A 16,751-nucleotide genomic window follows, 5' to 3' on the forward strand; every position below is an offset into this window, starting at 1 on the left:
CTTCCCCATCACACCTCCCTTCCATTCCCATTATTTCAAAATTCTAATATTTAGTACATCTTTTCTAGCGCTGCACATTACACGCTTCGCTAATGCTCCACATAAATCCCTTTGCTACAACTCATGCCATGCCATTTTATTCCTCCCATACCTTTCCCTATTAGATACAAAGACATCAAAAAGAAACCTTTTTTCAAATACATTTTATTACTTTTTATTTAAGGAAAATGGAAAAGGGGTAATAAAAGCATAAAAGGTGCTGACAGTATTTGCTATTACTATGCAGTGCATGATGCATGGATAAAGCCATTTGTTCTGCTAATATTTCAGCATGTAACATCAGCATAACTCTCGCCTAATACAATGATATTAAATTTACATGACCTACGTCGGCTCAGATTTTTACCATCATGGACACGGCTTTCTATGGACCATTTTTTATTTAATATAATAGACATCCGTTGCATCCTTTTGGACGTGTAAGACACCCCAAATCATCCAATTCAGCCACTAGGTGGTGCTGCAATGCTGCCAAATCTTTGCTCATTTGAAGCTGATGACATATATATATATATATATATATATATATATATATATATATTCTCAATATATATATATATTGAGAATCACACAACTGCACCTGTTACACTCAGACAACAATCTTTTACTTCCATGATTGGATGAGGTCAAGGGGGCAAGTGATTAGTTGTATTGGAATAATCAGTTGATGTCCCAAAAGATGAGTCTGCTGCATGAGCCATTGCAATTTATTTTCATCCCAAAAAACAAAAAATATATTGCCACTTATTTGTCTTTCGATGTGGAGGATGCATTAGTTTTTTTTTGCATTTTTACTCTTAGTTCATCTAATGCTGTACTAAGGTAAGCTGGGGCGGCGGTTGCAAGGTTGCAGTGCTTTTAAAACCCTTTATTGGTGATCTGGATAATAAATATAGGGTGCTTTTTAAAATCTATTGGACCAGGGGTGCCCAACAGGTGGATAGTGATCTACCGTTAGATCGCAAAGGCAACGTGAGTAGATTGAAGAGCCCTGCCTTTCAAAATAAATTCTACCCCACACCGGAGATATTGAGTTTAAATACCATTCCCCCATGACCGATACTCATTTGGAGATCTGTTTGAGGCTGGCTACCAGCAAATACTGTGGGGACTATGCAACTTTGCTGATTCCATTCAGTTTAAGACAGGGGTGTCAAACTCTGGCCGGGGGGCCAAATCTGGCCCTCAAGGTCCTTTTTTTTGCCCCCCCCCCAAGAATTCAGAATATGAACTACATCTGGCCCGCCAGCCCATGTTACCACCTAACATAAAAATTTTCAATACATGCAATACACACACAATATTCCTGTACACCCATCATGTGATACAAAGCCTAGGCAATGATCACATGGTGCTACCAGGGGCATTGTGTTTGTTTCCATTAGAGACTGCATAGTGTAATATTTAGTGTCAGACAAATTTGTGATGTGGGAGGATGAACAACACACAGGCTGATAGATAGAAATTAGCCTTTTCAACCCTAAAGTGTGTGTAGAGAGGTTTGTTTTTGTTTGTTATGGATGCATTGGTAAACTACCCAATTTTTTCCAAAAATTTCAAGTGTGGCCCCTGACTTGGTCTAAGTTTTTAATTTTGGCACTCTGTGTATTTGAGTTTGACACCCCCTGGTTTAAGACATCATGGCCAAAAATACGTCAAGGTAATGGCCAAAAATGAACAGAATTGTATTGCGCCATACATGTCCATGCTGGTATGCAAAGTAAACCATAAATATTTTAAATATAAAGTATACATATATATATATATATATATATATATATATATATATATATATATGTTTAGAATTTGTATTGTTGGTAGATCATTTTGACTAGGTCATTTCAAAAGGAGCTTGCTAGCCAAAAAAGTGTGGGCACCTCTGTATTAGAGGATTCTGAGCCACTCCATGGCCTGTTTTTAGTGCATTGATAATGAGCTTGTGGCTTTTGAATTACGCTGCAGAATGCTGCAATGCATTGTTAACAGACCCTGCATTTGTTTTTTCACAAATTGCAGCAAATTTTTGAAAACCTTTTTTTTTTTCTTTTTATTGGTAAGGCAGTAAATAAAAACGTACAAAATCAACAAAATGAGAACATTGTCCATTATTTACAAATAGAAACAAGAAAAGAATTACAGATGCCTCCAATTGTAATCTGTTCCTGAGACTACCTCATTTTTTTAACTGGAAACAATAAAACAAGAAAGGGAAATCAGAGGAAAAGGTGGGGAGGGGAGAAAAACAAAACAAATCAACAAAGAAAGAAACCAATCAATGCAGCATGCAGCAAAACGTGCACATCAGATGACATTAGGCACACAACCCATAAGAACCAAGACATACATTCGGATATTCAATGGCTACTTCGAGACCTAGAAAAAAATTGTTGTTCTTAACTAAGTAAGATACCTGTGCATCTAACACATTATATGCTCATGAGCCCCCATAGCCCCCATGTCTTACCATGTGGTGTGTCCAAATATTTTGCTGGTATCATGCAGCTGTTCCGGAGTAAGGGTATAAGTCAGATAAGGTTTCCATGTGCAAAAAAAATGTATGTTGGGGGGATTGTAATGTAGTGTTTTCTACGCTGCGTTGCAATTCTATGCATGAATGCACCTTGATTGTATTACTTTTGTTTATGTGATGAATAAGGCTTATTATTTCATCAAAAAAAATACCTGTGCAAAAAAAGGAAAACCTTTGATGGTGCGATGGCTCATAGGGTGCCATTAAAAATTTGCTTTATGTGTGGCTGCTCATTCGTACCATAGCACATGTTTTATTGCAAAAATGATAATAGGCATTTTTTTATGGTGTGTGGCAATGTGTTGTTATAACTTATTTTTTTTTTTAGTAACATAGTTTTTTCATTCTTGCAACCTAATAATGCAAATTACAATGTGCTGCAGAAAAAGGCAACAGGACACCTATTTTTTATTAATATAATTTTTTTTATAACACTGAACCCATAAGACTAATTGTATTGCTTTTGTTGCTTTATTATGCAATGCAGCCCAAAGCTGCTGATGTGAATGATCCATTCACTGTACATTGTAGTAATGCTCACATTATAACACGCAGCAAATGCATTACTGCAACACATCCTGCCTAATGGTTTATGCTTGGTCTGCTTGATTTGCTTTGGTAAATCAGCCTCTATTGTGACTGAGGAATGGTTTCCCCAGTGTGCTCAGCAGATGTCTGCTCCATCTAAGGGGATAGCAGGAAAGAGGAATGAGGATTCACATGGAGAGGAATGGGGATTCACATGGAAAGGAATGCTGGGGATGCCATTTTACAGTCATGCATCTGAATGAGTGAAAGCTGTGCTGACTGTTACTAGGTGAGTTGGATGCATCCAGCCAATCAGAGGAAAATCAGAGTAAAATGTTTCGTACATTAACACAGTACAATAATAGCTGCTGAATTGTGTAACATCAATCATCATATAGGTGTGAATCCTATTTATTGCCAGTGCTCCTGTAATGAACAATATATGACACTAACTACACAAAGCCACAAAGCATCAAAAGCATCATTATCAGAATTGGGTGCATTGCAAGCCAAAATCCAAGCAGTTTCTTAAATAATCCCACAGCAGTGGCCAAATATAAAAGAGCAGGTTTACTCTACTGCCACTCTCCCCTTGCAATGATTCAATGTGGCCCCTAGATGTCATCAGTCTTCCAGACTGAATGACAAGGGCAGCCTATAGAAGCAGGGCATCATAGACCCACCCCCGAGGGACTTTCAGCATCTCCATTGTGCCTTGTACCCTCAGTGTGATGGTACAGATAGCATCTGATGTCATCAAGTAGCTCTCATTGCATTATATAACCCAGCTGAAGATGTTTTGGATGTCTACAAAGAAACAACACATAGAGCAAAAGACTCAGCCTGCTGCAAAGCATGTAGTCTAAAGAGAAGGTGGTCTTCTGGTTCTGCGATTTTCTAGTCTTTGTATGATGGAGATCAGGACTGGAACCTGAAATATAAATCCGCATGTGTTTATATTTGAGAAGAGAATTCATATTGTTCAACAAGCAGCAATTGTGTTGACTTGAACCATAGAAGTTACACACTATGAAGATGACTTGTTTGCAGTTTTTCAGGCAGTTGCAAGAGAAAGGAGTTGACAATTGTTGAAAAGAGAAGAAGGGAATTGGTTGAGGTATGTGAAAAAGTAGCAAGGGATGGAGTTGACCAGATCTAATGACTTCCATAAATGTCCCACCATAAGGCCTGAAGAAAGCTATGGAAGGTTTGTTCCTGTCTGGAGTTGGAGAGCCACTAGTGGGAGGCTAACAAGCATGGGACTCTGAGTGTGAGTTCCAACTATATATGGTACCCATCTGCCAGGGGTCAAGGGCTAAAAGGGGTAAGCGGCCATGGGCTGTCATTCCTTGTTTCAACAACCACTGGCAACTGTTGCCTTCATATCCAAAACCATGGCCATTAATATAAAGCTGCCTCCTTTGTGTCTACAACATACTTTTAATGAGATTTTGGAGTTTGTCTATAGAAATGTATGCCCATTCAGCCTGATAGTAGACAAGAGGAACTGTCATTTTAATTAATTGCATAGGTGATTCAGAAAGTTGGGGTTAAGGCTCCTTATAGGTCATTCATCAAACTGGTAACCCCATGTCTTTATGGAGCTGGCTTTGTGCACAAGGGTACAGTAATGGGGGAACAGAAAACCAACCCAACTGTGACCACAAGGCTGGAAGAGAACAAATGTCTACAATGTCTTTGTATGATGGAGAATTACCAGGATCCTTCACTGGAGACACCTGAACCCCATCATTTGAGGAGGTGTCCTCCATACATCTGGTCATAAAGAAAGGTGTGCTGTTAGAAGAGAAGATCTGGCTCACCATTCCAATTCATCCCAAATGTGTCCAGTAGGGTTGAGGTCAGGGCTCTGTGCAGGACACTTGGGTTCCTCCACACCAAACTGGTGACACCATTTTTTTGGAGCTGGCTTTGTACCCCAAGCACAATTATGGGAGAACAGAAAAGGATCTTCAACAAATTGTGACCACAAGGCTGGAAGAACACAATGGTCTACAATGTGTTTGTATGATTGAAGTTTAACAGGACTCCTCACTGGGAACACTTTGGAGGGAAGTCCCCAATATTTTAGCTATATAGTAGGTGTCATGATCAAGTAATGATGTTGGGCGAGAATACCTGGTTCACCATTCTAGGCCATTAAAAAGCTGTTCAATAGAGTTTATGTGAGGACACCAAACTTCCTCCACACTAGACTGGTCCCACCATGTCTTTATGGATCTGGCTTTGTACATGGTAGAACAGAAAAGGATCTTCACCAACCAATGCTAGAAGAGCCCAATAGTCTACATTGTCTTTGTATGATGGAAGTTTAACTGAACCTCTTAGTGGAAACACCTGAGCTCAGTTATTTGGTAGAGTTGTCTCCATTGTTTTGGCTATACATGAGGTGTGATAGGTACTGATGTTGGATGAGAAGACCTGGATTACCTTTACAATTCATCCCAAAGGTGTTCGGTAAGGTCGAGGACACTGAAGTTCCTCCACACCACACTGGCCCCACCATGTATTTATAAATCTGGCTTTGTACATGGTGGAACAGAAAAGGGTCACAACTTACACAGCTGGAAGAGCACAATTGCCTACAATATCTTTGTATGATGTTGCATCAATAGTACCCTTTATTGGGTACACCCTAATTAATTATCTTGGAGCGTTATGCACATTCTTTTGCTTGTCTAGGTCAACGAGTTCCTCAGTGCGTCAGCAGGTATTTGTGCTACATAACAACATCCTTTCTCTAATGTCATAAGAGGTTTGTTTATCGTCCCAGTGGGAGGTTTATGTCTGCTCTATTTTCAAGACCAAGCAACTTGAACTTGGTAGAGTCAACGAGAATGCCAAAACCTTACTTTGTTAAACTAAGGATAAGTTTACAACAACTGCTCCCATAAAGATATAACAAGACTCTACCAAACAATGTGTGGAAGTTACGGGAATGAGAAGACAGGAAGGTGAGGGGTGCAGGGGGGCATTCCTCCACCATTCTGTCATTGTTTAATTTCATCTGCTCCTGTCACAAAGAATACAAGATTCCCAGTGTTATGTGTTTTTTGTTTTACTATATTAAACAGCTGTGTCTGCGGAAAGCACGCTTGGACATTCCATTTGCTGTGTTTCAAAGAATAGACTTCCTCTTGTTCAAGAAAATGAAACTCAACCTGTAACACAAATTTGCAAAGCTGCAATGCCGATAGAATGTTATCTCCCACCTTGGCTCAAGTTCTCTTTTATTTAGCTGTCCTGAAAGTCCCAAAAATTTAGATCATGGTTACCACGTTGTTTAGTTCCCAGACACTTTTTTTCATGATTCTGATTGAAAAAGTAGAAATGTAACTAAAAATGTAAATGTATTTGGTGCTTTTGGCCATTTTTTTTTATCGATTGAACTTCGTTAGAGATGTTAGTTAGCCAGTTTGGAGTGATTATGACTGTCTCATATGATTGTCTCAAAAAACATTTGTCTAACACAACCAACCTGCCAACCAAGCATTCAACCAGCCCAGAAATGTAGAAATATGTAGAAATATGGAAATGTAATTAGGAATATAAATTTATTTGGTGGTACCATTTTTATGCATTGGACTTCGTTAGAGATGTTGGTTGGCTAGGGTTTGGCCAATTTAGAGTATAAATTATAGGTTGTCTCAAAAAGAACACATTTTCCCCACCCAATTCACCAACCACCCAACCCACCAACTAGCAATCTTATTAGCCCACCAACCAGGCAACCGCCCAACCAGCTAAACATCCAACCAACATGGCAACCACACAACCTACCACCCAACTAGCCAAGCACCCAACCAACCAACCAGCCCACCAACCAAACCACCCAATCTGCCAACAAACCAACCACCTTATCAGCTCACCAACCAGCCACCCATTTAGCCAACCACCCAACCAACCATCAAACTAAGCAACCAGCCAACCACTGATATTCTAAATACCTTGTATCAACTGTGATTGTCTACATTTCTCCTTGAGGATGGGCATCATTCTCCCCATAAGTTCACCACCAATGGTGGCAGCCATGTTGCTTTTACAACACTTGAGCAATAATAGCTTTCATTATAAAGAGTAAAATTAGGGCTTGAACCCAAAAATCATTACACCCAAATCCAAGAATTTTCTGCTGTGATATTTATTATGAAAATTAGTTACATATAAGAAAAAATAATATTCCATTTTATGATACAATATATACAATACAAAAGTTTTTCATAGCATCCAGGCAGATATAAAAGACACAAAATAATGTATTGCATAATAAATTGAATGTATTCCAAACAGTGTATGTACCTGACTTTGGCTCAGTATCACCCTCTGTACAGCAGAACACAGAGAATGAGAAGAAGAAGCAGCACAAGAAGCCAGTTAGGTGTGCTGCAGTGGAAGGAGCATGTTAATATTAGGAAAGAGTGAAAGAGTTGAGTACATAATTCTGCATAATGGAGGAAGGCTGGGGGAAGATATGAGAGCTATAACTGAAACTGTAAATCTCAGCACTGGATGAACAGAAATACAAATCATGTTTCTAGTAAAACAGTATACAGTATATAAAAATCTGTGCATGTAGCTGTTTGCCTGGTGTTCAACTACAAAATCATAAAATACAACATTCTGCATTATTTTTATGACTCATTTACCCTCTTTTACTGTTACTTAAATAGAATAAGGAATAACATAAGCTGGAGAACAGGAAGTGGAAGACTTCAGCAGAAGTTTTATGATCACCGACAACTTCTCATTTCAGAAATCTGCAGGAGATAAAACGGAAGAGAAATCATTATTCAATTTTAGTTTTTTTCCTAGCAAAACCCAATTTAAAGTTTTCTTTTTGTGATGCTGCAATCACATTACAACTTTATATGGGATCAATTTATTTCTAATATTGACATGTAATAGGACACACTAATGTCCCAAAAAACAATATAGAACAATCCTAATTTAGCCAGTTTTGGCGTTTGTAAAATATGTTGCCCTTAAATGGTATTTGACTTTAATACCTACCTCATGTCTGGCACTGTTCCTCAAAAACGTAACATACATTGATCATCCAATCCACCATCTGGGATGCTGGGGCTTCATAGACACATCCAAGGTCGGTGTGTTATCCCCAGACCAACAAGAAGACTGACGGAAAAATGGCATGGGGCTTTGAAGAGGTTGTGACGAATCACAAAAGGCTGGATTTGGACATTTTGTTAAGGGGAACAATGACCAGTTGTGAATGTTTGAACTAGATTACCTAATACTGGTCAAACCATGTCTTTATGGAATGGAGTTTGGGAATGTGGACCTCTTTGTGAGCTCAGGGACTGATGTTGGACAAGAAGACTTGCCTCACCATTCCAATTCATCCCAAAGATGTTCAGTAGAGTTCAGGGCTCTAAGTAGGCCACTTGAGTTCCTCCTCACTAAATCGGCCAAACCAAGTCTCATGTAGCTTGCTTTGGGAGTTTGGGCTCCTTCAGGAGGTTAGGTACTGATGTTGGATGAGAAGACCTGGCTCATCATTCCAATTCATCCCATAGGTGTTAAGTAGGGTTGGGTTCAGGTCTCTAAGTAGGTCGCTTGAGTTCCTTCTCAATAAATTGGCCAAACCAAGTCTTATGGAGTTCACTTTGGGAATTTGGGCTCCTTTGTGAGGTTAGGTACTAATGTTAGATGAGAAGACCTGGCTCACCATTCCAATTCATCCCAAAGGTGTTCAGTATGGTTGAGTTTAGGGCTCTATGTAGGCCAGATGAGTTCCTCCTCAGCAAAGTGGCCAAACCAAGTCTTATGGAAATGGCTTCGGGTACTTGGGCTCCTTTATGAGGTCAGGTACTGATGTTGGATGAGAAGACCTGGCTCACAATCCCAATTCATCCCAAAGGTGTTCAGTAGGATCGAAGTCAGGGCTCCTCATAGGCCACTTGAGTTCCTTCTCACCAAACTGGCCAAACCATGACCTATGTAGCTGGCTTTGGGAATTTGGGCTCCTTCATGAGGTTAGGTACTAATAGGTACTAATGTTGGATGAGAAGACCTGGCTCACAATCCCAATTCATCCCAAAGGTGTTCAGTAGGATCGAAGTCAGGGCTCCTCATAGGCCACTTGAGTTCCTTCTCACCAAACTGGCCAAACCATGACCTATGTAGCTGGCTTTGGGAATTTGGGCTCCTTCATGAGGTTAGGTACTAATAGGTACTAATGTTGGATGAGAAGACCTGGCTCATGGTCCCTAATTCATCCCAGTTTGTTCAGTAGGGTTGAGGTCAGGGATCTGTAAAGGCCACTTGAAATCTTTCACACAAAACTGGCCAAACAATGTCTATGAAGCTGATTTTAGGAATGTGAGCCCCTTTGTGAGGTCAGGTAGTGATATTGCATGAGAAGACCTGGCCCATTATTCCAATTCATCTCAAAGGTGTTCAAAAGGGTTTTGGTCAGGGCTCCATGTAGGACACTCAAGTTTCACCACACCAAACTGTTCAAACCATGACATTATAGAGTTGGCTTTGGGAATGTGGGTCCCTTTGTGAAGTCAGGTTCTGATGTTGCAGATGAAGACCTTGTTCTCCATTCTAATTCATCCCAAACTTGTTCAGTAGGGTTGAAGTCAGGGCTCTGGGTAAGAAAGGTCCTCCTCACCAAACTGGACAAATCACATCTTTATGGGCTTTGTACACAGAGTCACAGTCATGGTGGAGCCTGAATGTCTTTGTATGATGTAGAATTAACACCATCCCATCCCTGTAGACTCCTGAACTCCATCACTGGAGGTGGTGTCCACATTTGGCCATTGTTGTCATTTGGTCATGTGGTGTAGGTTGCCCAATCTCAAGATCTCCAAGATGACCAACAACTTCTTCTTAAAGTTCAATTTACTAAACAAAATGTGATTATGGTGTCACAGGGCAGTGTTGATTCATCTGCAACCACACAGGATACCGAATAAAGCTGAAATATTGGAGGAACTCAATTGAACAGACATATACAGTAGACCTGCCTAGTAAGAATGCACTTCCTTGGTTGGTCTGTTGCCAAATGATGAAACCAAAGAATACCATTAAAGAAGAAAAGGAACCCAAGCTAATACACATACAAACAATATTTGATAAGTTTTCCCCACCCCTGACAGGTGTTGGGTTCAACAACTTTGTGGGCACCAGCTAAAGACAATACAACTTATAAAGATTGATGACTTTTACTTACCAGTGAGGACTTTATCCAGATCAGATATGAAGTTTTCTAGTTCTTTGGTGTCACCAAGTTTTGCTAGAGAAAGTAAGCAAAGAATAACTGATCTGCCACATCTTAACCAAATCAAAAGTTATTTGTTGACATTACAAGTCTCTATCTCACCTTTGGGTTGGTGTCTCGATATTATGCTGGTAGCTGAATGACTCAGAGTTTCCTCTGCATTGTATGTGCTGCTTCGTTGAGATGAACTCATATCTGAAAGGGTACACAAATTAAATTAAAGAATATGAGAATTGTGCAAAGGAAATGTGTGTGTGGCTGGAAATGGTTGTTAGTGAACCTTTTCCATTACCCCATCAGAGACAATCAGTCTACAACAGTGTTTTCCAACCAGGGGTCCGTGTAGTAACCTAGGAGGAACATCAAAGTTCCTCCAAAAGTTCCTAGGGATTCCTTGAGCAATGAGCAGTTTGTGCCTCTCAGTGTAAGTGACACCAATGATCTTTTTGGCTATCTGTAAGGGTGACATTCTTCCCAATGGTCAGCACCACCACACAAATGTTCTGGGAGCTTTGGCTATAGTAACTCTAGGGTGGGGTTCTCTGAAGACCTAAAAGTTAAATCAAGGGTTTCCCCAAGTTAAAAATGTTGGTCTTGGGGTTGCTAGAGTTGTTGCTGATTAATTGACATCATTCTGGATCCCTCACCACATGTTAGAGCTAAGACATGACATCAATGATCCTTGTTTACTACCTCCAAGGGTAGAATTCTGATCGCCACTGTAAGGTGGGTTGTCTACCTGTAGACCACTAATAGGAGCATATTTCCCACTGATCCCCAATTAATTTGTTTTAGCAGAGGTTCCTCAACACCTGAAAAGGATATTAAGGGTTCCTCTGGGGTAATACTGTTGAGTAAGGTCTACAAAGCCACTCTTGAGAAGAGACAGGCGGTGAACAGCTTTGACCAACCTGGTCTACTGCAGGAGTATGGAAGTCGTAGTTGCCCCACTGGATATCCACAAGACTTTTGGTTCTTGGTTTAGTAGCCTCATGGGTAATGTAATACAATGTTACTATTCTGAAAATATTTTTGATATAACATCATGGTGCCTTACTTTTTGAATGATGGTTGCCATTGCTGATCAAGGTTAGATGCTGCTTAAGCTTCTTGAGATGTTCTTCAGAATCACAAGGTCCTCTCGTGAAGTCTTCCAAAGCATCATCAAACTCCATCAGGGTGGACATTAGATCTTCACCTAGAGAAGCTGAGAGAACATGATGAATAATACTTGGTACTGATATCTATGGTTTTTGTTTGGTCACACAATTCCATGGTGTCGTCCTTCTCCGAGGAACATCTCAAAAGGTTCTACTCATAGAGCAGTGAATATGACATTCACCACATATTCTGTGGTGGAGAATCAATCAACCATTGGAATTACATGGAACTCAAAAGCCCCCACCAAATACTGATGCATATTCACCGCTTCATTAATAGAATGATATATAAGGTATAGGTAGATGTGACCATAAAATAATTGATGTTGGGGTGGTTAGTATTTGGGGGTCCAGGCACCGAGATGGTAATATATATCACATTACATATTTATATTACACATGTCTACTTTCAGATCTGCACTTTACACAACAAAAGGATGCGGAGGAAGGAAAAGAGATGAAAGCTCAAACGCAGAGGAAAAAGCAATATGAGACGTGGCGTGGGTGACACTACACAAATGCATCAATACAATTCTAAGAAGACTGGCTACATGGCGGGTCTACGGGCAGGCTTTCTGAGAGTGACACAAGCAACCAATCAATGTGGCTGTTTCAACATATATTGCTCAGACATGGTCTGCAGGAAGCCAACCGTAGGAAATGCCATGGGGGCATCATTAGAGTGCATGTAGACTGTAAGTGGCTGCAGAAGATCTTCTATAAAATTGCGGGGGTCAACATAACTAGAGGGGTCCCCAATATTCTCCTACATAAATAGAATTGTGGGGTCACCATCACTAGGGGAGTCAACAGCCAGAGGAAGGAGGTCCTGATTCCTCTATATAGATAGAATTGTGGGGTCACCATCAAGAGGGGTCACCAGCCAGAGAAACGAGGTCCTGATTCCCCTATATTGATAGAATTGTGGGGTCACCATCACTAGAGGGGTAACCGGCAGGGGGAAGGAGGTCTTGATTCCTCTATATAGATAAAATTGTGGGGTCACCATCACTAGAGGGGTCACCGGCAGGAGAAAGGAGGTCCTGCTTACCCCAAATTGATAGAATTGTGGGGTCACCATCACTAGATTGGGTCCCCAATTCATCCTGCATGGGGCTGACATTCACCACTAGTAAAATACACAGAAGCCCAACACCATCCCATCCATCCATTTATTCTATTGGCTACCTAAAGTCAGGTGTGAGTGTGATTGGACACACCTGACCCCCAGGTGAAGCTGGCATGGGCCGTCTGACATCTTTTTTTCATTGTAATAAAATAAAATTAAAGAAAAAATGAATAACCTCACCTTGTCTCTCCATGGTTCTTGTTTGCTGACTTGCCAGTTGTCAATCTGCAGCAGCATACAGAAAGTTTTGCCTGCTGGAGAAGCAAGCCCCACCCTTTCATTCACCCTGGCCAATGACTGAGCAGGACAGTGCGGGTGTGGTTGGGTCTTTTGCTGATTGTGAATGGAAGTTCCAGCAAACTCTCCGCAGTCCTTCCCAGGGTGACACCAAATACTCAGATCATGTACAGATATTACAAAGGATTTGTGTCCATCCAGTACTTTAACATTTACAGCTCTGCCCCACAGCACATCCCTGGGAGCAGGGGACCATCTGTCTCTTATGATGTTGTCACTGTAATCAAAATCTACCTGTAACTCTACATTCTCCCCCTATCAATGTGCTGTTTGCACTTTGATTGGCTCCTTGTGCTGCTTCTCTCTCTTCCAATCTGAGCTCTGCTGTAGAGCATGATAATGTCAGAGTCGGTGGATGCACATCTTGCATTTAAAAATTCATATATTCTGTGATAAATGAAGGAATAAAGAATATATTTTCCTGTTTTCTCCCCCTTCGGTTCATTGATGCATATTAAATACCTGCCAGAAATCCAGTGAGCTCCAGGGATGGTATTAGCCCTGTCTGAGTTTCTTTATGAATTATTAAACCCCTTACTCCTCTGATAGAGATCTTCAGAGGAAGGGTTGTACTGTAATAATAAAGCACTTCCTGTGTTAGGGTGACAACGCTGCTCCTCTATAGACACAGAACAGTGAGCGTTGTCACCTGAGTACAGGAAATGTGTTACTGGCAGGATTACCAGGTGATGGCTACATGAAATTCTCATGGTGGTGATGGTGACAACAGCAGACCATACATATTGCAATAGTAATTTTATTGATTGCACTGGAGTAAACTGGTGACAACGTAGAAGCAAAACTGGGACACAGGAATGTAGTGTTGTCACCTACAACTGGAAGTTTTTTTTTTACTTTTTTTTTATTGTGAAGAAAAAGCCAATAAATAGGTAATAATACCTACATATCATTTTCCCAATTAAAATCCCAAAATTTTGGGGTGCTCTTAGCTTCCCATTTAATTAAATCCACAATTTACACTGTACGGACCCCATGTAGGTCTTTATTGGATAGGGCGCCATAGGGTCATATGTTGTCATTACAATCATATGAATTCCTATTCTCCATTGAATCTAGAATATGGAATTTGATAAAAATGCAGATTTAAGAAAAGGGGCAAAAACACCCCCCCCAAAAAAAAAAAATTTTTTTTGTTCACTCCAATAACGCTGCACACAGCACCTTGCAATGCGATTGGAGGACAAAGCGGAGTCATGTGTTTCTTTGACCAATGGGTTACAGAAGCTTCACAAACCTGGCACATATCTAGGCACCGCACTCACTGTATGCCCTCTGTCTACCAGATTGAATCCCATGGGGAGTGCTCAACACAGAAACTGAGGGCATCTGGTGGTTGGAAGTGGTACTACAGGTGAAAGCACATGGAGCAGGATAGTATTGCAGTAGAGAATCTTATTTATTATAAGAACATTTCCCAGAATCCTTCAGTTTTGTTTAAAATGTTATATTTTTTTTAGGAATAATTTACATTTTTCGTCTGTGGAGTGCTTGCCTTATTCACTTCACAAAGGTAACTGTTATTTTTTTGTTGTTTAGAAGGATGACAACGTTGTTTTAATATTGAGAAACTACAAAGATGGTGTTGTCACCCTTCGACAGGAAGTGGGCTCACTGACAAGATTACAAAAAAAATTTTTTTAATTATTTATTCCTCTTCTTTATCAATATAAAAAAAATCAAGCAGCCAATATTTTCACACAGGATAATTCTTTGTTATTCGCCTTGAGTGGAAGAAATATTCGCCCATACACTGCTGTGCCAGGTAATACACAACAAAGCCACGCCCCCATAGTATACGCAGCCACGCCCACACCAGTGACGCATGGCGATATACCAACTCTCTCCATTCGTGGAGATCGCTCCGCCCAACACAAGCTGGTCACGTGAATCTGACGTCGACGTCCTCATGTGTGTAGTCATGTGATAGTGGGACATCCGGGTCTCGGTGTGTTTTGAGAGAGGTGAGATGGGAGCTGGGTCGGGGGCTCGGGGTATTTGGGGGCTTTTAATATGGCGGTGGGGGGGTTTATGAGGGGGAGGTAAATGTGGGATACCTGAGGGGTTCGGGGAGCGCCACAGCTGTAGAAAGGATAGAGCTACCCCTATGGAGGAAGCTGTGAGGGGCCATCGATTGCCATTATAGAGGCTCCAAGCGTCCAGAGGGCCCAATCCATCTCTAGGAGCCAAACCCATCAAATATCGGCCACCAATATTTTTGGAAGTGCCAATTAACAAATCAAAATGTTTCTGAAATATGTGAGAGTAAATTGGAATATTCTATAGGGAGAGCATACAAACTCCATGCGGACACAGGCCTCAGATTCAAACTTGGGACGTTGTGCTACACATTGAGCTACAAAGAAGCCAGCCTTGTACCTATAAAGAACCGAAACACCTCCGTCCTTTGTTTAAAGGAACTGTCCACATTTTGGGATCCAGCTCCCTATTGTCCTCATTGTCCATTTTTGGGAATCAAAACCGACTGTCCCTTACTTTAAAGGGGCTTTCCTTTTTCACAAGGGAAATACCCCCTGTTCCTGAATTCTCTATAGAACTCAAACTCCCCTGTTCCTGATTTTGAGGGAATGTCCCCCTTGCCCCCAGAAATGTTGGGCCCAGATTTTTCAGTCTGGTTATTAGGCAGCGGGAAAAGTTCCTGAATATTCTATGCTGGGGGTTGTCCTTTCCAGTCCCAGGAGTTTGGCGAGGGGTTGATGTTTTCACAGTGCATAATATCTTGACTTGTGTTCTTTGTTTGCAGATTTCAGCCCGCGTGTTATGCCCAGCGCAGCCATGAAGAAAAAGGTAAAATTTATAACTATAATGAGCATGCAAAATTCATAAAATTGTGATCTGCCAGATCCTTGGCAAATCCAGCATTCTGCAGCTCGGGAGGATGCGGGGACACCTGGCATATCCGGGTACATGCAGCTCAGAGGAGGATGTGGGGACAGCTGGCATATCCGGGTATGTGCAGCTCAGGGGAGAATGTGGGGACACCTGGCATATCTGGGTACATGCAGCTCAGAGGAGGATGTGGGGACACCTGGAATACTCAGGTACATGCAGCTCAGGGGAGGATGTGGGGACACCTGGCATATCCGGGTACATGCAGCTCAGGGGAGGATGTGGGGACAGCTGGCATATCCAGGTATGTGCAGCTCAGGGGAGGATGTGGGGACACCTGGCATATCTGGGTATATGCAGCTCAGGGGAGGATGTGGGGACACCTGCCATATCCAGGCATGTGCAGCTCAGGGGAGGATGTGGGGACACCTGCCATATCCAGGCATGTGCAGCTCAGGGGTGGATGCGGGGACGACTGGCATATCCGGGCATGTGCAGCTTAGAGAAGGATGTGGGGACACCTGGCATATCCGGGTACATGCAGTTCAGAGAAGGATGAGAGGGCACCTGGCATATCCGGGTATGTGCAGCTCAGGGGAGGATGTGGGGACACCTGGCATATCCGGGTATGTGCAGCACAGGGGAGGATGCGGGGGCACCTGGCATATATGTGTATGTGCAGCTCAGGGGAGGATGTGTGGACACCTGGTATATCCGGTTATGTGCAGCTCAGTAGGATGTGGGGGACACCTGGCATATCCAGGCATGTGGAGCTCAGGGGGGAATGTGGGGGCACCTGGCATATCCGGGTATGTGCAGCTCAGAGAAGGATGCACGGATACCTGGGATATCCAGGTACATGCAGCTCAGGGGAGGATGCGGGAACACCTGGCATATCCGGGTACATGC

The 16,751-nt window shown here is 41.8% G+C and overlaps 2 protein-coding genes across 2 annotated transcripts in view; one reads left to right on the forward strand and one right to left on the reverse strand.

Annotated features, from left to right (window-relative positions):
• Positions 1–7,264: 7,264 nt before the first annotated feature.
• LOC140343105 (regulator of cell cycle RGCC-like) lies at positions 7,265–12,966 on the reverse strand. The gene is made up of 5 exons (XM_072429608.1): positions 12,858–12,966; positions 11,446–11,595; positions 10,491–10,583; positions 10,341–10,403; positions 7,265–7,896 (listed from the first exon to the last, which is right to left on the reverse strand). Exons 1-5 carry the CDS (start codon positions 12,868–12,870, stop codon positions 7,889–7,891), a joined length of 327 nt encoding a protein of 108 aa, XP_072285709.1. The 5' UTR covers positions 12,871–12,966; the 3' UTR covers positions 7,265–7,888.
• A 1,896-nt stretch (positions 12,967–14,862) lies between these two features.
• Positions 14,863–16,751, forward strand: part of LOC140343103 (ras-related GTP-binding protein A) — a 9,579-nt gene continuing 7,690 nt past the window's right edge. Inside the window, exons 1-2 of the mRNA XM_072429606.1 lie at positions 14,863–14,956; positions 15,757–15,800. Coding sequence (XP_072285707.1) covers positions 15,774–15,800 — 27 coding nt within the window. The 5' untranslated portion in view covers positions 14,863–14,956; positions 15,757–15,773. The remainder of the gene's footprint in view (positions 14,957–15,756; positions 15,801–16,751) is intronic.

Source organism: Pyxicephalus adspersus, chromosome Z (assembly GCF_032062135.1).
Source record: "Pyxicephalus adspersus chromosome Z, UCB_Pads_2.0, whole genome shotgun sequence".
NCBI classification, from domain to species: domain Eukaryota; kingdom Metazoa; phylum Chordata; class Amphibia; order Anura; family Pyxicephalidae; genus Pyxicephalus; species Pyxicephalus adspersus.

Coding starts and splice junctions, on each gene's coding strand:
- LOC140343105 (XM_072429608.1), bottom strand. Junction 10,584..11,445: donor TGGCAACCATCATTCAAAAA/GTAAGGCACCAT, acceptor GTACCCTTTCAG/ATATGAGTTCATCTCAACGA. Junction 10,404..10,490: donor ATCGAGACACCAACCCAAAG/GTGAGATAGAGA, acceptor TACTTTCTCTAG/CAAAACTTGGTGACACCAAA.